The sequence below is a fragment of the Amaranthus tricolor genome, chromosome 8 (genome assembly GCF_026212465.1).
Source record: "Amaranthus tricolor cultivar Red isolate AtriRed21 chromosome 8, ASM2621246v1, whole genome shotgun sequence".
Lineage (NCBI taxonomy): Eukaryota > Viridiplantae > Streptophyta > Magnoliopsida > Caryophyllales > Amaranthaceae > Amaranthus > Amaranthus tricolor.
The window spans coordinates 29000819-29023165 of NC_080054.1; the positions used below are offsets into that span (position 1 = coordinate 29000819).

Consider the following 22347-nt stretch of genomic DNA (forward strand, 5'->3'; position numbering starts at 1 on the left):
AAAACTAGATAAATTCAAATCATAAAAACTAGGTAAATATTTATTTTTTTTATTTCATTAATTTGACTTTATTTTTCTCCTTAATTTGTCTTTAATCATAAAACTAGATAAAAAGGAAAGATTTATATAAATTCAAAGTTAACATATTATATTACTTTTTAACAGAATTTGTCTATTTTTATAAATTTCAAATCTTACTGTTAGAATGTGGGAAAATTTAAAAAAATTCTAATACTTGTGTTTTCTTAAAATTGGTTGGTTGTTAGTGTGTAGAATTTTCTAAATATAAACCTTTTTTATAGAATTCCCTCCTAATATCAAGGGCCCTTTTTCTTCTCAAAGTTTTAAATATCTAAACCTCTAGATTCGTATCATCCATACATGGGTCCCACGCTTGAGATCCTCCTTAATCCTTCACACGTGAGAACCTCACTTTTTCCAATAAATCAATTAGTGCTTCAATATCCACCCTACACGTATCCCTCTTCTTATGATTAAAACAACTATTACCAATCAATTAAAGGAAAAAAAAATGAAATATCACTAGTCTCACTCTTAAGCTTCAGGGTCTCACCAATGCCATCTTACTTGGAAGTATTCACTACATTATTCACAATTTGCTTCTATAAAATTCCCATTTTTTAGTAGTTTTTTTGCATCAAAATCCGATTTTTTTATAGTTTTTCTCTGGTGGGTCTTTATTTTTATTAAGAAAGTTGAGATTTTTATACAATTTTAACCATAATTTTGTGGAAAATTTTGTGGGTATTTTGGTAAATGATCAATATTACAGAGATAAATTATTGCTTTTATACAAAATCAAATCTTTTAAACTTTTTCAAGAATTATATCTATTTTTTTTTGTGGGTCACTATTTTTATAAAGAAAGTTGAGATTTTTATTCAATTTTAACCATAATTTTGTGGGAAATTTGTGGGTATTTTGGATGATTGAACAATAAATTACAGAGAATTTGAAGGAATTAAAAAAAAGAATGAGTAATTCAATAGGACAGAATGTGAATTTGTTGTTAGAGCAGCATCAAAGCAAGGTAAATTCTGGGATTCCAATATTCAGAGCACAAGCAACATCAAAGTTAAGGAATTCAGCTACATTTACTAAGAAATTTTATGGGAAAAAATTGAGATCTTCCTCAAATACCCAGAAATTAATGGATTCTCATCGGTTTTCTTATGTTGCTCGTGCTGTTTTAGCCGCTGATCCTGCTTCTCAGGTATGATTAACAAGTTAATGGGTTTGATTATGTCTAAATATAGGATAATTTTGAAAAGTATAAGGATTGTACAGTAATGTTAGGTAATCGTTAGGGTATGATGTGTAAAGTAGTCTTTCTATTTTAAGATCATAACATTATGAGTATTTTATAGATTTTGTGTATATGATTATGTTAGACATTTATGGTTAGTATCAAATGTGGGATTTTTGTTTTTGCTGATGGTCTTATTGTAGCTACCTCTTATCTCCCTTTGACAAGGGTATAGTCTGTCGTCAGACCTAATTATAGTATCTATGAGTACGAGATACACAGGGTAGGGTACGATGAGCAAATGTGGGCTAATTGGGTCTTCTAGGAATAATCTGTTAATAATTGGTAGTTGTTGTTGCTAATAATTTTTGGTGGTTTTGTGGGTAAGAGAGGGTAATTGATAGAGTTAAAAAGGATGGATAAAGCACAGTGACTTAGTTAGCAGGAACTGGATTTGTCATTACACATAGGGAGTAGACTAGTACATTCTTGTAGAAATAGTTTATTCTTAGAATTTACTTGTGTTAATTGTTAGAGTATATAACATATCATGGGGCCTCAACTATCGGCTTAAGCTTTTGGTTGAGTTGGTTCCTTGACATGGTATTAGAAGCCAACGTGACAAGAGGTCACGTGTTCGAATCTCAACCATCCCTCATTTAAAGTAGAATACTCGGCGTATGTGCGCATCCACACGAACCAACTCCATCAAAAGCTTAAGTTCATGGTTGAGGCCCCATGATATGTTACTCTAACACCATGGACATTGCTACTTTGACATAAAGAAACTCTTCACACGGGTATAAATATGTAATGTAGCGATCTCAATCTGACAGCTAATTTATATATTAGATCAAAGAGTTTTATGCACAGTAGGAGTGTGGAGGTGATTAACTTGGAAGTACACTAATGTGATGCGGGAAAATGAAATTGATTTGCATGTTGTGATTGAAGATTTTTAGACAATGAAAATTAGGGTTCATGAAAAAAGTTTTTCATATATTAAGGAGTAAACTCTTCTTCATTATATATATGAGCACTAGCATCTATTTTAGGAAGGTAACTATTCTGTATATATTAACAAAGGTAACTGAATAATATAAATATGTAACTGAATGATATAAATATCTATTTTCCCATACTCCCCCTCAAGTTAGGTCGTGGGATCACCGATGCCTAACTTGCATAAAGTGCTATTGAAGACCTCTGATGAAACAACTTTTGTAAGAATGTCGGCTAGTTGGTCTTTCGATCTAACAAAAGGAAGACGGATGACCTTGTTTTCTAGTTTCTCCTTGATAAAGTGTCGATCAATCTCTACATGTTTCGTTCGATCATGTTGGACTGGATTTTCGGAAATGCTTATTGCTGCTTTGTTATCACAATATAGAAGACTTGCCTGTGTCTGGTGACAACCTAGTTCTCCTAAAAGTTTCCTGATCCGCAGAATCTCTGTAACTCCTTTTGCTATCCCTCTGAATTCTGCTTCAGCACTGGACAAAGCAACTACCTTCGGCTTCTTACTCTTCCAAGTGACTAGATTACCCCCTATAAGGGTGAAGTACCCTGAGGTAGACTTCCTGTCGTCCCGATCACCAGCCCAGTCTGCATATGTGTAACCGATAAGATAAAGATTATCATTCTTTGAGTAGAAAACTCCTTTATTGTTGGTTCCCTTAAAGTATCTCAGGATCCTCAGGACTGCTGCCATGTGTTCCACTTGAGGTCGATGCATGAACTTACTTACAATCCCTACTGCATAGGCGATATCTGGTCTCGTGTGAGATAAATAGATCAGTTTTCCGACCATTCTTCTATAACGATCTTGATCTGCCATTTCTGCCCCTTCAACAATTTGTAGACCATGATTAGCTACCATAGGAGTCTCTGCCGGTTTGCAGTTTAACAGCCTGCTTCTGCTAGGAGATCTAAAATGTACTTTCTCTGATTAATAAATATCCCCTTCCTTGATCTTAAAACTTCTATCCCAAGGAAGTATTTCAGTTGTCCCAAATCCTTCATCTCAAACTCTTGGAATAATTTGCTCCTGAGTCGATCAATTTCCTTAGAATCGTTTCCAGTAATCACCATATCATCTACATAGATCACAAGGCATGTAATTTGGTTTCCACTCCTCCTGAGAAATAAAGTATGGTCTGAGTTGCTCTGTTTGTAGCCAAATCTCTTCATTGATGTAGTGAATCTCCCAAACCACGCCCTAGGAGATTGTTTCAAGCCATATAGTGCCTTTTTAAGTCTACATCCCTCTCCTTGGTTATACTTATCTGAGTACCCGGGTGGTGGCTTCATATATACCTCTTCTTCAATCTCTCCATGTAGGAAGACCTTTTTTACATCAAATTGAAACAGAGGCCATTCTTTATTTGCTGCTACAGAGAACAGAACTCGAATGGTATCAATTTTAGCCACAAGAGAGAATGTTTCCGAGTAGTCTACCCCATAAGTCTGTATGTACCCTTTTGCAACAAGCCTTGCTTTATACCTCTCAATGGTTCCATCAGCATGATACTTGACTGAAAAAACCCATTTACAGCCAACCGTCTTTTTATTACCTGGTAATCTACACCTCTCCCATGTCCTGTTTTTCTGGAGAGCCATGATCTCTTCATCCATAGCTTGCTACCACTTTGGTTCTTGGAGGGCTTCTTCAGTGGTTTTCGGAATAGTACTGGAATAAAGAGATGCATTGAAGGCAACAGTTGTTTGTGATAGTTGTTCATCATCCTGTCTACAAATAGGATATCGGGATCTTTGGGTTCATACTCAGGATCATACCTCTTAGGAGGCATTCCTCTTGTACTTCGAGGGGGCAAATTATATTTCCTGGGGACAACAACACTACTTGGCACAATATCATCAGTAGTTATATCAATGAAAGGAGCAAGAGAACTTGGTGTTACCTCTTGTTCGGCCGGATGCTCAGGGATTGGAGTAGTAGTCTGAGGAGATGGTTCAGTAACAATGTCAGTGGCAATATCAGTGGTAGTACCTACTTGTTCTTTGGGATCTCGACTGTCAGCCAAGGGATGAATCAAGCAGCTCAGATCCTCACTCACACTCTCCCCCTGAGATCGAGGTTGGGTATAGTAGGTAGAGTGTTCAAAGAAGTCACAATCCATGGTGGTATAGAGTTTGTTATGGAGAGGATCATAACATCGATAGCCCTTTTGAGTAGTGCCATACCCAAAAAACACACATTTGACTGCCCGTGGTTCAAACTTGGTTTGTACCCTAGAGGAAAGATGGACATACACAACACACCCAAATATGCGAGGAGGAAGGGAATGAGAAGAGGGAACAGGAGTGAAGATACTGAGGGTGGCAAGAGGAGTTTGGAAATTGAGGATTTAGTGGGGAGTCGGTTTGTGAGATAGGTGGCAGTAGCAATAGCCTCAGGCCAAAAACGGACAGGTATATGAGTTTCAAACATGAGAGCCCGTGCTACCTCAAGAAGGGTACGGTTTTTGCGTTCAGCAACCCCATTTTGTTGTGGAGTGTCTGGGCAGGAGGTTTGATGAACAAGACCATGATCAAGAAAAAATTGTTTCATTGCAACAGAGATATATTCACCACCATTATCTGAGCGAAGGATTTTAGGTTTTGCATGGAACTGTGTGAGAATCATATTATAGCATTTTACAAAGACATCGAAAACTTCAGATTTGTGTTTCAAAAAATAAACCCAGCACATTCGAGAACAATCATCAACAAATAACACAAAATATGAAAAACCATGAGAGTCAATATGTGGGGATGGACCCCATACATCAGAATGCACTATATCAAAGGGTTTGGGAGCACGAGTATTACTGGGAAAATAAGAATGTTTATGACTCTTAGCCAGTACACAAGTTTCACAATCTAGGGATGTAGTACAATTATTAAGAGAAGGAAAAAGTCGTTTTAGATAACCTAAGGACGGATGACCTAAACGACGATGCCAAGTCCACAATTGGTGAGCAGGAGATCCATGAGCAAGCATTGCACCACTATTTTGAATCACCTCATCGACATAGTATAGTCCACCTCGTTCAGTACCACGCCCAATGATCGTCCCCGTCTGAGCATCCTGCACAATACAATTTTCAGAGGTTAAAAGCACAGTACATTTTAAGTCCTTGGTTAACTGACTAACCGACAATAATTTATGAGACAAACTGGGAATTGACAAACAATTGTTAAGATGAAGAGAAAGAGAAATATTGACTGGTCCAGCTCGGGCAACCGGTACATACTCCCCATTAGCTGTCTGGATATGGGTTCGGTTAGTAGGATGGGTGGATAAAAAATCACTGGGGTCAAAGGTCATTGTATCAGTTGCCGCACAGTCAAATATCCATTGAGAGTTAGGTTTATGGCTAAGAAGGCTTGTGGAAATTGTGTGGTGTGGGCCAGAAGAGTTTTTGGGCTTTGGGTTTGAGTTTGGGCTTAAGGGTTGTGAGGGTGGGTTTAGGTTTTTTTGGTTATAAATAGGTGGGTTTGAGTGTGAATTGGGAGTGTTCCCTTCCCCTTGTTTGACGGCTGTTGCTTCTCTGGAAAGGTTTGTTTCACGTGGCTAAACCCGATCTAATCTCTGAGGGACTCGTTCCCGGTGATGAGACGCCGTTCATAATTCTCCGGCGTGCGATTTCCCGTCTGATTGTAGCGTAGGCTGTCTCCACCGTTGGTAAAGGTTTACTATTGAGAATGTCCCTTCTTTCTTTGTCTAGGTTGTCGTTAATCCCAGTGAGAAATTGGTAAAGTCTCTGTCTTTGTATGTATCTGTTGAATTCTGTTATGTCCTTTGAGCATGTCATTGGATTCGGCATTCTCCGATCGATTTCTTTCCATAGTATGTTGAGTTTACCGTAGTAAACTTCTATGGTATCGTTGTCCTGTCTTAATGTTGCTGCCTTTGAACTTAGATCAAAGATCTGTAGTTCGTCCCTACCACATCCCAAGAGACTTTCGATTACTTGTCGTAGGCTATGTGCAGTTGTGTAGTCCAGGAATTGATTGACAATTTCTCCATCTATATTCTCAATTATCCACGCTATGACCATGGCATCTCTTTGTTCCCATTGGACATAATTGGGATCTGACGGTGGTGGGGTGCGGCAGTGATGTGATTGAGCCGCCCCCGACCTCCAATGGCTACGTGCATTAATTTGCACCATTTTGTATAATTGTGGTATGTGAGTTTCTCTGAAACTATGATTGAGGTTGGGTTTTCAGTTTGATTGTTTATTTTGTTGAGTTTCTGAAACATCTGTAACATCTGTTCCATCTGTTCCATGGACATTAGGGTTTTCTGTGTTTGTTCTTCTGAAAAATCGGCCATTTGCAAGGTAAGATACGGTAGATGATGAGTCCTTCCCGGATCTAAACCCTAAGGCTCTGATACCATGAAGATTTTAAGACAATGAAAATTAGGGTTCATAAAAAAACAGTTTTTTATATACTAAGGAGTAAACTCTTCTTCATTATATACATGAGCACTAGCATCTATTTTAGGAAAGTAACTATTCTGTATATCAACAAAGGTAACTTAATAATATAAATATGTAACTGAATGATATAAATATCTACTTTCCCATAGTGATTGCCCATTGGAAGTGTTTGTTGTCTTGAATGATTTTATTATTTTTCGAGATGGGGTGTTTCTTTGGAGCTGGTTTGTTGCGTAAATATAAGTTGTCTAGATTTTCTTTAGAAGTCACGGAGTCCCTTCCACTTTATTAGAATAATAATTTCCTTGCTTTGATGCTTTTGTTGCATTGTGTCTGAATTGGACACTAAACACCTAGGTGACACCAATGTTCAGGGAATGCTTCTATCGTTGTGCTCATCTTGTGTACCTTTCATTCTGATAGTCTGTTTGTCTATTGCAGCAAGCAGGGCGATACAATCTTGATGGAGATATTGAACTACAGGTATTTGAAATTTAGAAATCAATCACATATAGTATTCATTCATTTGCTTTTCCGGGATGCAATTTGCCGATAGTTTGTGTTTAGTTTTGTTTAATGTGCCGAGCTTTTAATATGACAGCCAAACTAAAAGTTTGCTCTTCCTATTCAACAGGTTGAAGTTACTCCCATGTCGTCTGACTGTGTCTCTAAAGTGGAGATACGGGTCACAAATAGTTACGATGACAATTTAGTACTTCATTGGGGTGGAATAAGTGACAACAAAGAGTAATTTCGCATTTGCTTTGCAATCTTTCGTTGCTTTACATATATTCTTACACAATTGAGGAATAAATTTTATTTGGTTATATTTTAGGAAATGGATGCTTCCTTCACGTAGACCTGAAGGTACCAAAGTGCACAAGGATAGAGCGCTTAGAACCCCATTTCAAAAGGTAAAAATTGGTGCTTTCTAGTTAGATAATTGACGCTCTACTTTCACCCTACATTCCATGTACAAGAGTTTTTTTGGTGATTTTAATGTACTATGGGATCAGAAGAATTCAAAACATAAAAGTACCCTGTATTGGCTATAACATTTGTTTGTGTTTACAGTCAGGTTCTGGTTCATCCTTGAAAATAGAGATTGATGATCCTGCAATGCAAGCTATTGAATTTCTTATTTTTAACGAAGCCCGTAATATATGGTGAGTTATAAGTGTAGTCTCTCACTATCCAATGATACTTCTTTTTTTCCGATGTACAGCTATGTTATATATCCATAACTGCTGTGACTTCTCCCTAAATCTACTGTCACTTTGGTAGGTTTAAGAATAATGGCCAAAACTTTCATGTGAATTTGCCCGGTAAAGTAGAGCATTCTCAACAAGTATCGGTTCCTGAGGATCTTGTTCAAATTCAAGCATATCTCAGATGGGAAAGAAAGGGTAAACAAATGTATACTCCTGAGCAGGAAAAGGCAAGTAACTTTTCATTTGTAAATGTTAAAGAATCAACTCAATTAAAAGTTTAAATTGATGGCTAAAGCTTTATAATATGTCTTATATTCTATCACGCCTTCTCGCACGAGAACTCTTTAGGCTAAAAGTGTGGATTAAGTATAGACTCTTCTTCTATTTGGTGATAAATATTCTCCTTAAAATGAGGGGTGAGGGGTGAAGAGATTTGAACCTATGATTTTTTTTACGTTGCCGGTAATATTATGTTAAAGAATCAACTCATTTAAAAGTTTAAGATGGTTGTTAATATGATACCATGTTAACGTATCAACTCAAGTAAAAATTTAAGCTGATTGTTGAAGTCCTACTGTATCACTGAATGAAGCATGTATATGTAGAATTGGATACCAATATAGAAATTTGCTGTTCTTTTGTATGTTCCGTAGCTCCATACCATTTCCATCATCTAATATATATATATATTTATGTATTTCTTTCTTTTATATGGATATGATCATAATGTTGCTTTGCATGAAATTGACCACAAAAAGAAATGACCTGCGTAGTGATCTGATCAAATTCCTTATATCTCTTATAGGAAGAATATGAAGCTGCGCGTGCTGAATTATTGGAAGAGGTAGCCAAAGGCGCATCTATACAAGAGATTCAAGCTAGGTTGAAAAAAGGAAGTAATGCCAGTGAAGTCAAGGAAAAAACTCCTTCAAAATCTGAAAGCAAGATCCCGGATGACCTTATTCAAATTCAAGCTTACATGAGATGGGAGAAAGCCGGGAAACCAAACTACTCTCCGGAAAAACAAAGTGTAAAAATTCGAAAGCCACTTATGTTTTACTGATTATTGAGTTTTGCTATACGTTTAAAGTTGTGTATGATAATGTTTCTTTTTCCGTTGTGCAACGAAATTAATTTGAATTTCATCATCAACAGAAGGAATTTGAGGAAGCAAGAAAAGAGTTGCAGATGGAACTATCTAAGGGAACCTCATTGGATGACATCCGAAAGAAGATTGCGAAAGGAGAAATAAAAACTAAGGTTGCAAAGCAGCTAGAGAAAAAAAATTACTTTACAGTTGATCGGATTCAGCGTAAGAAGAGGGATCCGATACAAATAATTAATAAAGTTGTCTCGGAACCAGTTGTAAAAGTACTCACAAAACCGAAATCCTTATCTGCAATTGAGCTTTTTGCTGAGGCGAAAGAATCTCAAGATGATGGCTTTGGGGTGAAGAAAAAATTATTCGGTCTTGCCGACAAGCAACTTATGGTAAGTGGGTGCTGCTATACCTGTTTTTCCGTCTTACTGGGATTTACTTACTGTTGAAGAAACTAATTGTGGAGACATTTGTTTGCGTTCTAAGGTACTTGTAACTAAGCTTGCTGATAAGACGAAGATTTGTCTAGCTACAGATTTCAAGGAGCCTCTTATTCTTCACTGGGCTTTATCGAAAAATGGAAACGAGTGGTTGGTAAGTACTGGCTTGTTAATGGGTTATGCGGTTATCTTACTGAAAGTGGAACTGATAGTGTTCGCCTTTAGAAAATCTCTGACTATTCTGTGAATGTTTGCAGCCACCACCTCAAAATGCCCTTCCACCAGGCTCAGTTCTAAAAGAAAAGGCTGCAGAAACAGAATTTTGCGGTGTCTCGTCTGATGATCCTCTACATAAGGTGCTCTCGAACTTAAATTGGTTACCATTATGTAGGATCTAAGAAGTGTTAAGAAAATGGTTTCGGAATTCTTTTAATGCATTTTTCACCATTACAAAGGCAAACCTACTCACTTGGAAAATGCCCCTTATTTTGATGGGCCCTAAGATTCGTATTTCTTTGGTTTTTTTGATTATATTGGACTATATTGAAATGATTGATTATATTGTATGCGCATAATTATGTGATGGTGCAGATGATGGTTGCTACCAAGAATCTCATAAACAACCTCTTTGTTATCACTAACGAGGGTAAGGTTGCATGCAATTGATCTCCAAACCTTGTCGTAGGTGGGACCCATTTGATGGCGTTGGGGTAATGGAATGGGATGTAATATGTTCCTTGGCATCGGTAAATATTGCCTTGGAAAATTTTCACCGTTGGATGAAGTCCAAAAGGAGAATACATTGTAGAGTTTGCAGCTAACACAAAAATTATTTTGCAGTTAGGTGTTCAGACATTGGAGATCGAGGTTGAAGGCAATGATTTTGTAGGTATGCCTTTTGTCCTTGTGTCTTCTGGAAATTGGATAAAGGACAACGGCTCGGATTTCTACATGGACATCAGTGTCAGACCCTATCAGGTTTGCTGTCTTTGGTCTTAAATTATCTTCAAGAATCCCGTATTGATAACTATTTTCGTCGTGCTCTTTTTTCTTTGATTGACAATGAAATAAAATTTTCTGAATGTTGTCCTAACAGATGGATGCTAGTGATGGAAGTGGGACTGCAAAGTCACTATTGGAAAAGATAGCTTCACTAGAGAGTGAAGCACAAAAATCGTTCATGCACAGGTTAACAAATGCTAAAATAGTTAATTTTTCTGATTGACGTGGGACATAAAAACATTGAAAAATCATGTCTAGTAGTACACACGTAAGCGTTAAAAAGATGGGTTTTCTATGCCGAAGTTTTTGCATTTACTCATTTTTCTGCTTGTATGAAAAGATCTCAGATATGAATAATTTATGTACAAACAGATGAGAATAAATGTAGTATTAAATATAACATTTTTTCCTTTTTATAGGTTCAACATTGCAGCAGATTTGCTTGAAGAAGCAGTCAATAACGGTGAGTCGGGTCTTGCTGGGATTTTAGTGTGGATGAGATTTATGGCCACTAGGCAGCTAATATGGAACAAAAACTACAATGTGAAGCCACGGTAAATTTCTGCTTGTGCTTTTCTAATTGTTGTGATAGAGCAACATAATTCGCTAGCTAATTCGCTTTTTAAATTCGTGATTCGCTTAAGTTTGCCCAAGAATGGCCCAAAACCAACCATAATTCGCTTTTTTGATTCGCGATTCGTCAGGAGATTAGCGAATCATGTGACACTGGTCACGGTGCATATTATATTAGTTCTGCCGTTTGCCTTTTCTGCTTATTGTATTAGTTCTGTTCTTGTTTCTTTCTGCAGTGAGATAAGTAAAGCTCAAGATAGACTTACAGATTCTCTCCAGGATATATTCACAAGCCGGCCTCAGTATCGGGAACTTATCAGAATGATAATGTCAACTGTTGGTCGTGGAGGCGAAGGAGATGTTGGACAGAGAATTAGAGATGAAATTTTGGTCATTCAGGTCAATTTCGGAACCTGTCCGGTCAAAGTTTCTTTCCATTTTTCTCTTGTGAGTCGGGATTGATTAGTGAGAATTTATTGTTAATATGGTTACCACAGAGAAACAATGATTGCAAGGGTGGAATGATGGAGGAATGGCACCAAAAACTGCATAATAATACAAGTCCCGATGACGTTGTCATATGTCAGGTATTATGAAATGAATGATACATTTCTCTTTGTCAGTATATTGTTTTGCTTACAGATCTTCTCGTCTAGGCATTAATTGATTACATCAAAAGCGACTTCGATATCGGTGTTTACTGGAAAACATTAAATGAGAATGGGATTACTAAAGAGCGCCTCTTGAGTTATGATCGTGCTATCCATTCTGAACCGAACTTTAGAAGTGACCAGAAGGAGGGGCTTCTACGCGATCTTGGACATTATATGAGAACACTGAAGGTAGTCATTTCACATTCCTAACTGTAGCTTGCTTTGCATAATTACTGGAAGGGATCTCTATTTAATTCAAATATGTAGACAGTTTACTGCATATTCTACCTCAGAAAGTTGGATTATTAGACAAATGTGACCATCTTACCTTAAATGCGGACCATTGTTCTTATAGTCCTGCGAAAAAAAATTATATATTGTGTTAATTTTCGACTTATGTGGCGTTATGATATTTTGCAAATTATTCCCACAGTTCCTTGGAAATAGGCACCAGTCTTTAGAAGTTGTTTGAATAATTCGTAGACGGTGAACAAGACAGAAAAACAAGTGGGTGGAATCAATAAGTGGACGAGAGATTAAGAGAGATAATGAATTTGTGGATGAAGTTAAGAGAAAAATGTGGGAATCATTTGTTAGGCCGTAACAATTCGTTACATGATCACCCATGGGTGCACTTGTGTGAACGCACCCACAGGGTACCTGTGGGCTCGGGCCTACAAACCCATAATAATGAGCGTTGATTTGCATACAACACATTGATGAGTTTTACTATTTCCCAAAACCATATGGCATTAGAAGGATTACTCACCAAGCAATATATGCAAGTCCACAACCCAATATTTTAGCAATGTGGGATCTTCCTCACATGTGAAATACTTCCAACATCATTTCCATATAAAGAAAAAGAGTAAGTGGATAAACTAAAATAAAAAGAGGTGCAAATACCAAAGGAGCTAGTACCATCATTTATTTTGTTCGTGTATTGTAGATGCATACTAATCCCTCTTCGATACCATCCTTGTTCTTTGCTTTTCTAACATCGTGTCATTTTGGTTCACGCAGGCAGTTCATTCAGGCGCAGATCTGGAAGCTGCTATTTCGAATTGCATGGGATACAAAGCCGAGGTATTGTCAGTTAACTTGCCTTCTGTATATTCTGCCGTGTTTTTTTCTAAAGACCTGATGTATTTGTATCCATGTGATGTCCTCAGGGTCAAGGCTTCATGGTTGGGGTGAATATAGATCCTGTTCCTGGTTTGCCTGCAGGATTTCCGGTAATTTTTACCGCCAACTGTTTTGTTGCTTATTATTTTGGTTGTACGAGATCAAACTTAATGTATTCGTTTGGCGTAAATTTTTTAAATCATTTTTTCAGGACTTGCTTCAATTTGTCTTGGAACACGTGGAGGATAAAAATGTGCTCCCACTGCTCGAGGTACTTAGGCTGTTACATACATCTTTATTTTGATCTCTAGTTCAGTCTTTTTTTTTTTCCGTTATCATAAACTATAATTTTCTCGAGTCCAACTCCAACTAAATGCAGGGATTACTAGAGACACGGCAGGAACTCCGACCATTGCTTTTTAAGTCTCAAAATCGGCTCAAAGATCTTGTATTTTTAGATATTGCTCTCGATTCTTGTGTGAGGACAGCCATTGAAAGAGGTTATGAGGAGCTGAATAAAGCCGGACCTGAGGTATAAATACATAATTTTTTTGTCATTATCGAAAATCATTAGTCAGTCACCCTGTCCGTGTTGGAGGATCGGGATCTCTTGTTCCGACTTTGTTTTGTTTGATTTTTTTTCATCTTCCACGAGTACTAACAAAATTGTTTGAGAGAACATTTATTTTCTGACAAATCTTGGTAATTATGTGTAATTACAGGAAATTATGTACTTCATATCGATGGTTGTTGAAAATCTTGCTCTGTCATCTGATGATAATGAAGATCTAGTCTACTGCTTGAAGGTATTTACTGCTTCAAACGGATGGAAACATTTTATTTTTGGTATAATGTTTAAATAGTCCGAACATATTTATTCTTGAAGGGATGGAATCGAGCGATGGATATGTTAAAGGGTAAAGACGGAGATTGGGCGTTGTATGCAAAATCAGTCCTCGACAGGACTCGTTTATCACTTGCGAGGAAAGCCGAGTTGTACCAACAAATTTTGCAGCCATCTGCGGATTACCTGGGTTCACTTCTTGGCGTAGATCAGTGGGCTGTATGTCAATAATAGTCGTTGTTTCTATTTTTGCGGCTGTTTAGTCTAGCAATGCACTGAATCAAGCTATCATTCTGATATATACTGCAGGTCAATATCTTTACGGAAGAGATTATTCGTGCTGGATCAGCTGCCTCTCTATCTGCTCTTCTTAATAGACTGGATCCCATTCTTCGGAACACTGCTAATCTGGGAAGGTTGACTTCTGATAAAAATTGTTCAAGATCCGCCATGGCTTCTTGTTGTCTATTTTATTGATTCCAGAAATATTTTGATTAACCCTGAACTTCCCCGTCCAGTTGGCAGATTATCAGTCCTGTTGAAGCTGTTGGATATGTTGTGGTTGTGAACGAATTGCTGTCTGTTCAAAATAAATCCTACGCACAACCCACTATTCTGGTTGCGAATCACGTAAAAGGAGAGGAAGAAATTCCTGATGGCACCATCGCTGTGCTGACTCCAGATATGCCGGATGTCTTATCTCATGTTTCTGTGCGAGCAAGAAACTGCAAGGTTCTTTATTCTTTCAATTTTCATATAATATTTTCGGCATCGTAACTTCTCTATCAATCTCGATTTTTGATGTTTAAAGCTAGAACTTCACATGACCAGGTTTGTTTTGCCACGTGCTTTGATAGCAAAATTCTCTCTGACCTCCAGTCAGCCGAAGGAAAGCTATTACGTCTTCATCCAACATCAAATGATATACTCTACAGGTAATCTTGTTATACTGTACCATAGTACAAAAATGCGGTAACAGTCATAGTTGCGGTAACGGATACGGTGATGCGGTAACGGGGATGATATGGTTTCCGTATCGCCAAATATTGACCAAAACCATGATATATCGCTTGGAACAACCTAAAATACGGTTTTTGTACACCTTTACGATGCGGGTAATACCGGTTCGGTAAATCTGAAAACCTTTACGATACAGCCGATACGATACGGTTCGACCTTGTTTTTGCACTATATACTGTACACTTCGTCCTGGTATGTGGTGGCTTTATCCGTAAAATTATTCTATTGCTTCTCACTTTATGTGATTGCGTTCGTTTGTTTCGCAGTGAGGTGAACGAAAGCGAGCTAAAAGGGGCTAGCTCAAGTGAAAGTGATAATATGTTGCCCTCGGTGAGCTTGGTTAAGAAGAAATTCGGTGGTAAATACGCCATAGCGTCTGAGGAGTTCACTAGTGAAATGGTTAGTGTTTCAGTATGTGAAATTGACTTTGTGAAAGCTTCTCACAGTCGGAGCAAAGTCGTAGCAAAGTGATGTTTTTTTTTCTTTTTTGCCAGGTTGGAGCAAAGTCGCGTAATATCTCATATCTAAGAGGAAGAGTTCCGTCATGGGTTGGAGTCCCCACATCTGTGGCTCTACCTTTCGGAACTTTTGAGGAAGTCCTCTCATATAGCCCCAATAAGGTTATCTTCTATACTCTCGTTGACATTAAATTTGCTGGAATTTTTGGTTGATCACGATAGTTTTCGAAGTGATAAGACCCATCAGAAAAATTCAGAAGTAATGGCCCAATAAGTATCGAATATAACTTGAAAGCTATTCTATTATATTACAAAAGTTGTTTAGAACATCTCAAGTACTACCTTGTACTTTTTGAAACTTGACAAAGCTAAATTCTTAGACGGAGCACTTTTTGCTCTCTTTTGTTTGAGTAAGGTTTTATGTGTGTTTCGTGTTTTCATATGTTGCAGGAAGTTAAAGATAAGCTTGATGTATTAAAGAAGGAATTAGATGGCGGAGACTTTGGAGCTCTTGCAAAAATACGTAGTACAGTTTTAGGTCTTGTCGAACCACCTCAACTAGTAAGGCCCTTTGTGCACCAGTCTATTAATTTTGGTTATTTATGATTGGATTATCTAATATATCCATGTGGAAAATCATGTGATGAGGAGTGTGTAAAACTAATACAACTAATGTGAAGCATATTTTTGTAATAAAAAAATGTTCAATGTTTGTTCTTTGTTTCTCTCATTTTTCTTCAATTTAGCCGATGAAACACGAGAAAGGTTCGTTTAGATCTTTTTTTACCGAAAGACGATTATGTTTTAGGTTGAAGAGCTAAAGAAGAAGATGAAGAGCTCTGGAATGCCGTGGCCTGGTGATGAAGGTGAGCAACGTTGGCAACAAGCATGGACAGCAATAAAAAAGGTGAGCGATATTAGTAGGTTGTCAGGGTCTTTTGTTATATGAAAAAAAGTAGTTGATAAAGCTTATTTTCACAAAATGTGTTGTTCTCTTTGATACGGAATTATATTATTTAAGATGTAAGTTGAGAGCTATGTTACGTATTCAGGTTTGGGCTTCAAAGTGGAACGAAAGAGCATACTTCAGTACGAAAAAAGTTGGGCTAGATCATGAATATCTCTGCATGGCTGTCTTGGTTCAGGAAATTGTAAATGCAGATTATGCTTTTGTTATACACACAACTAATCCGTCTTCTGGGGATTCATCAGAAATATATGCCGAGGTAATGCAGTATTAACCTCGTTTAGGTGTCCATTACGTATCATTACTCGTTTTTAAATGTAAACGTCTGATTTGAATTGGCGTAGGTTGTGAATGGCCTTGGAGAGACTTTGGTTGGGGCCTACCCGGGTCGTGCTCTAAGTTTCATCAGCAAGAAAAGCGATCTCGACTCGCCGAAGATTCTGGGATACCCAAGTAAACCTATTGGCCTCTTTATAAAACGGTCTATCATCTTCCGATCTGATTCAAACGGTGAAGATCTTGAAGGTTATGCTGGTGCCGGACTCTATGACAGGTATGTTGGCAATGGCTTACAGTATTTTTTAGTCTCTCTCGTTCATGGATATCGGCTTCTTAATTGAACTAATGTCGATGTCTTCACCTCACTACTCTCTGACCCCTCTTCGTTCTGCCGCTTAAAATATTGTTTGTACATCAACAATATTTTTTTACCAATTGAAAAGTTTTCTTGCCTTAGTGCGACCGTATCGCCTCTTTCTAGTTCAGCCATATCCTTATTAGTTCCTTTGTCCCTTTAAAATTTACTATATAACACAATCAAGTGAGAGCTTTTAGATGTTGTGTCGCAAATTTAAAGGGACAAATGCGTTATTTTAGTAACCTTTAACCGGGGAATGATTTGTGTCAAATTTTTTCAAGTCAGACTATTTGCCTAATCAAAAGTATCATGACAACTATTTGGGGGCGAAATATCTGTTTCGTCATGTCTTTACTCTGTACCCTCAACTAAATACCAGCTCTAGTTTAGTTCGTTAGGCGAATTTGCAGCTTCAATGTGTTTGGGCAAATAAACTTTTAAAAGGGTTGGCGGGGCCTCTTAGCCCTTGTCGAGATAAAAACTATCGAGGACTGTGTTTATAGAGCATTGAATTTTGTTCCGTATCAAACTAAATAAGGTTTGTCGTCAAACAGTGTGCCAATGGATGAAGAAGAAAAAGTTGTGCTAGACTATTCAGTTGATCCATTGATCAACGACAGCAAGTTCCGTCAATCAATACTCACAAACATTGCACGTGCTGGGAGTGCGATCGAGGAATTGTATGGGTCTCCTCAAGATATTGAAGGTGTGGTTAAAGAAGGGAAGATATACGTTGTACAAACACGACCACAAATGTAATCATTTTCTTGGCGCATCTCCAAGAAACCGTCGTCTAGGCAAGTCGTATCCCTCTTCCACGAAAGATTGTTGGGAATGCAGGGTGTTGGAGAACCGAGCCACAGAAGTTGCAAAATGATAAGCAGTTTATGAGAGAAAGACCGAATAGGACATAGAAGACGGAAAACAGGTTAAACCATCAAGTCTTACACTTTTACTATATATGATCAGAAAGTATTTATGATTTTTCTGATTATGAACAAGATTAAATGGCTGTTTAAGTTGTAATGAGAAGAACAGGAATTAGTACATAATAAGCTGATCATGCAAACTTATAAAAAAATTACTTGTATATCTATATAAACTTGCTATTATGGCATTTGCTATTTAGCCATTTTGTTCTTGATTATGATTAATTATTCTAGAATGGTTTCAACTATTTGGGGTTAGGCATTAGTGCTACCAAATGACTTGAAACTTGTTTAGCAAGTAATTAATAGCCAATGCTTTAAGTTCATGCCTCCTTTGTCCTTGCACCTTAAAATGAAAGGGCTAATGAAATTCGAGTTTAAGTCGACAGTAGATATCGTGTTATGGAATCAATTTAATATAAAAGTTTTAACTGATTATTAAAAGTCTATGATATGTTATATGTTCGAGAAGGTCTTAGTAAATAACGATTATTTGTGAGGTTAATAAATCACTCTTATGTGGTAGGATGTGATGGGGTGAGAGTTTTTTTATTTTAATTTATCTTTTTTGATTTTGTATATTTTTATATTATTTTTTTGTTTTTTTATGGTGATTTATAAATCACGGTTATTGATTAGAAATTTTTGTATATATTCTCCGAGAGATGTTAGCACCCTGTCTTTTGGTTAATATGCAAATATATGTATATTTATGGGATGGCACGGAAGTCGGCAACATTAGTTTTCTTCGGATAAAATTTAAAATTTTGCAGAAATAATCACTCCTATGTTTTACTTATTTAGCATTATTTAGTTGCAAAAATTTTTACATCATAATTTAATGCGATGTAAAATGACTGAAATTGATTGAGGAGTGAGTAAAATTAAGGTGCATAAGATCATGATGGTTATGGTGATAATGATGATAATGCTTGTAGGAACATCCATCAATCCATAACGTAGAGAACGTAATCCATTGTTTATGTTATGTATTGGGAATGAATAACATCATCATGGTGATATACTTGATCATTTACATTTGGCATGGTGCCCCATCACTTGATATGTTGCCTAAAGCGTGCCATAAATGAAGCCCCCAATTCTTAAAAAATTAGTAGAAAAACTATTTTATATTCTACCATTAACCTAATTATTAAGACTCCTTTTTATGGTTTATTTTGGAATAATAACTTTAAAATTTTATTGATTTTAGTTGGTTTATATTAGATTGAATAAATGCAAACTTAGTAATAACTTCCTTAAAATAAATTTATACTCCCTTTATTAAATTTTCTTAAAATAAAGCGTGCGCTATCATCTACTAATACTGTATTATCAGCTTCTTTTTAAGGAGATCCAGTATTTGTTATTGTAGAATATTTAAAAGAACATATCTCATATATTAAGGAATAAGTTGATGGTATGAATTATTTTATAGGACAAATTACTATGAAAATGCCATGTGGAATTTTATAGTCTTTTTATTAGATTATATGATTTTACTTTCTCAAAGGTTATTCTGTACAAATACAAGGTGTTCGAATGTACGAAGTTCTGTATATTAGGGATGGCTTAAAATATAACTACTCTATTCCCCTTTGATGTACTATTTGCTTTTTGCAAAAAGCATGTATTTCAATATTCTATAAAAGCATTTCATAAAAAATATAAAAAGTGCATAATAAAATTTTACACATTGATAAATTTAAGATGATCTTACATAAATATATTTTAACTTGTAGTTAATAATTTACCTTCAAATGTTTCAATCCTTAAATTTGTTTTTAATCCTTAAATTTTATAAAAAATTATTATGTATTAGTTTTATATGAGGAATTGAATTTGAAACGATAATGATGAATATATTGAACAGCAAAGGAAAAAACCTTAATGAAATGAGAGTCAGAAAAATTATAAGTTTGAGATTAATTTGATTGAAGCGTATGAAGAAAAAGGTGAATATGCTTTGTTTGACACAATAATGGCTGCACATTCACATATCCATATTCCCTGTTTCAATCCATGTATGAATCTGCTTTTTGCTGTATTTTTCTTTATTATATTCTCTCTTTTTTCATTCCCTTTTATGCTTCACAAACATAAAGAATGATTGTTAGCTCATACTTGGTTTTAGAAACACAAATCTTAAAATCAATTTTACCAATATATAATTGAAAAATCCGTACGGGTTGAACTTAATAAATAAGTCGTTAGGTTGCAAATGTGACTTTCTGTTGGAAATACTTTACATCATTAAAATAGTGGATTTTAGACTTCTATATAATGTTTGGCGTATATATGATTTTAGAAAAGAGTGAATCTCATTAAGTGTGTGCAAGTAAAACATTCATTGCTCGTGGATTTGTGGCCCGAGTCTACAGGTGCCCTGTGGGTGTGTCTACACGAGTGGGCAACGGAGTGATTATATGACGAATTATCACGGCCTAACACTTCACCACTGCATGTAATTTCACATTGGTGATTTTCTATGAGATTTTAACTAGCATATATAAGCATGAAAGGTTACTTCTACGTATATCAAGTTTGTGTATAGTCAGCTTTTTTTTTATGTGGCTTATCTAAGCAAGCTTGTGACGGTTTGTCATTCATCTCCATAGGACATGACACAAAAATATTACGTGTAGTCAGCTCTGTTCTTATGAAGGTTAATTTGTCATTCCATCAGCTTGTAATTAACATGACACAAAGTGAGTGAAACAAGAACAAGACCATGCTGGTGTCACAACTCACAAAGCAATAAGTTGTTTTGAAATGGTGTTTGCTGCCAAGGCCCCATTATATGTCACTTTTTTGTTGGTACTACTTCACTTCACTCCAAATTAATCACTTTTGGGTTTCAATAATCATTGTTCAAACCAAATCTTAGCCGCGCTTTGATCAACCACAAAAAGGCATGAATCAGAGGAAAAAGCATTCTCCTCTTATAGAGTTATCAGAGAATGAGAAAAAAAAAAGTTAAGATTTAATTAAAATTCTTAATACCCTCAATTCTTAAAAAGATTTAATCTATTAGCTTTTTATTACATATACTTATGAATGATAACTATGTTGTTAATTAAATAATACTATAATTCCTAGAGAGTTTTCAATTTTTCATAATAATCATTAATGTATGCTTATTGCTCATCATTCTCTATATATTAGACCGATGACATTAACGGCCCGTTTGGTTAGTGGTAGTAAATGGTAATAATAGAAATGTTTAAAGTGTAAAATTTCATCAAAAGTCTATGTCATTCTCATGGTTATGAAACTTTTATCACAAAATTTTTTTTTTTTTTACAAATTTCCATTTCCACCTAATATTACTTCTCCCAATAGTAATGCATTGGAATGAATTTTATGAAGAAAATGAGATGATTGAAGTTAGACAAGCATAGCCATCAAGGTAGTCAAGAGATTTTTCAACCAAAATTAAACTAGTTTTCATTCTCATTGCCACCGTTTATTACCATTTACCAAAAGGGTCGTAAGTGGTTTACATCTAGATGGGTTTGTAGGATTGAATGTAAGCAATCTTAGTATTATAGATAGACTGTTTTCAATTGTTCATGGTACTAAATATCATTTGTAACTTCAAATAAATAGAAAGTGCATGTGCTCTAGTAAACAATATATTTTGATATAGTCCATTTCTCTCTTGCCCCATGAAATTTAACCTCAATTTTCATCCACGCATTTAACTTTCTTTTTTATTTCATTTATGTATTTTTCTAAATTTTCAAAAATATTTTTATATTACTTTTTTTAATTGCATTGATTTGCTCATGCACTAATCATAAAGTAAATTTAAGTTAATTTAATAGAATAGAGAAAATATAACCTAAAACTAAATAGTTATAAATCTTTCTTAATCAAAAAGGAACAAATGTATGCTTATTACTAAGAATACTTCTATTAAATATGTAGATGTGGTTGAAATATTCTAGTAATTAAATTCATATTTTTATTATTTTGTAGAATTTGGTTGAAATTTCGCAGTACTATTATTTTTTTTTCTCTTTGAATCTACCTTATAATTAAAAAAATCTCAATCTATATCTCGATCAATGCAAGTTAACCCACATAGGCACATTCCTAATATATTATTGCATCTAGTATCAATTGGATATACACATTATGAACATATTTAGTGGCAAAGCGACATAAGTCGGGGAGAGGCTCGACCCCGTAATTTAAGTATGTGCGATGAATTTCATTTGCTTTTCTAATAAATCTATAATAAGAGCCAATTAATTATGTCAAAGTTAAGTAAGATTTAATAGTCGAAGTATGATAATAAACTTTTTAATTCATGTAATTTGTTGGATCAATTCTCATCTAATTCCCTATTTTCTTACGGGCTTAGAATAAAAAAATAAAAAAATAAATAAAATACGCATGACAAAATGGCATGCCTTAATGGCCCCTACACAAGAAACAAACATGATCAAGAATTAACATTTCTATATTAACCTATTTTACTCCTGGAAAACGACATTTTGAAAGTCTTCTCAAATACCATGTAATACAAATATCCAACAAATTTTATGAATATTGAATAGTGATCATTGTTTCATTGTCTGATACTCTGATTGAATTATCCCTTGTTTTCCTCGTTGACATCGTTGACACAATTTAAGTATGTAATGTACATATTGTGAAACAACAA

At 35.7% G+C, this 22347-nt stretch overlaps 1 protein-coding gene across 1 annotated transcript; it reads left to right on the forward strand.

Annotated features, from left to right (window-relative positions):
• The first annotated feature begins 462 nt into the window (after window positions 1-462).
• LOC130820450 (alpha-glucan water dikinase, chloroplastic-like) lies at window positions 463-17878 on the forward strand. Its single transcript, XM_057685831.1, has 32 exons — window positions 463-1234; window positions 7159-7200; window positions 7352-7464; window positions 7553-7631; window positions 7792-7883; window positions 8002-8159; window positions 8738-8958; window positions 9084-9419; window positions 9514-9621; window positions 9725-9823; window positions 10308-10445; window positions 10564-10655; window positions 10889-11023; window positions 11279-11441; window positions 11540-11629; window positions 11699-11884; window positions 12719-12781; window positions 12868-12930; window positions 13032-13091; window positions 13200-13352; window positions 13543-13626; window positions 13707-13883; window positions 13974-14080; window positions 14183-14396; window positions 14496-14599; window positions 14951-15083; window positions 15179-15304; window positions 15593-15703; window positions 15951-16049; window positions 16195-16368; window positions 16454-16662; window positions 17301-17878. Exons 1-32 carry the CDS (start codon window positions 995-997, stop codon window positions 17503-17505), a joined length of 4374 nt encoding a protein of 1457 aa, XP_057541814.1. The 5' UTR covers window positions 463-994; the 3' UTR covers window positions 17506-17878.
• Window positions 17879-22347: the final 4469 nt, after the last annotated feature.

Bases quoted from the DNA above. Each gene is read 5' to 3' on its own strand.
- LOC130820450 (XM_057685831.1), top strand. From the start codon at position 995: ATGAGTAATTCAATAGGACAGAATGTGAATTTGTTGTTAGAGCAGCAT. The intron at 8,160-8,737 runs GTAACTTTTCAT...TCTTATAGGAAG, and splicing joins TCCTGAGCAGGAAAAGGCAA to AATATGAAGCTGCGCGTGCT. The intron at 10,656-10,888 runs GTTAACAAATGC...TCCTTTTTATAG, and splicing joins CAAAAATCGTTCATGCACAG to GTTCAACATTGCAGCAGATT.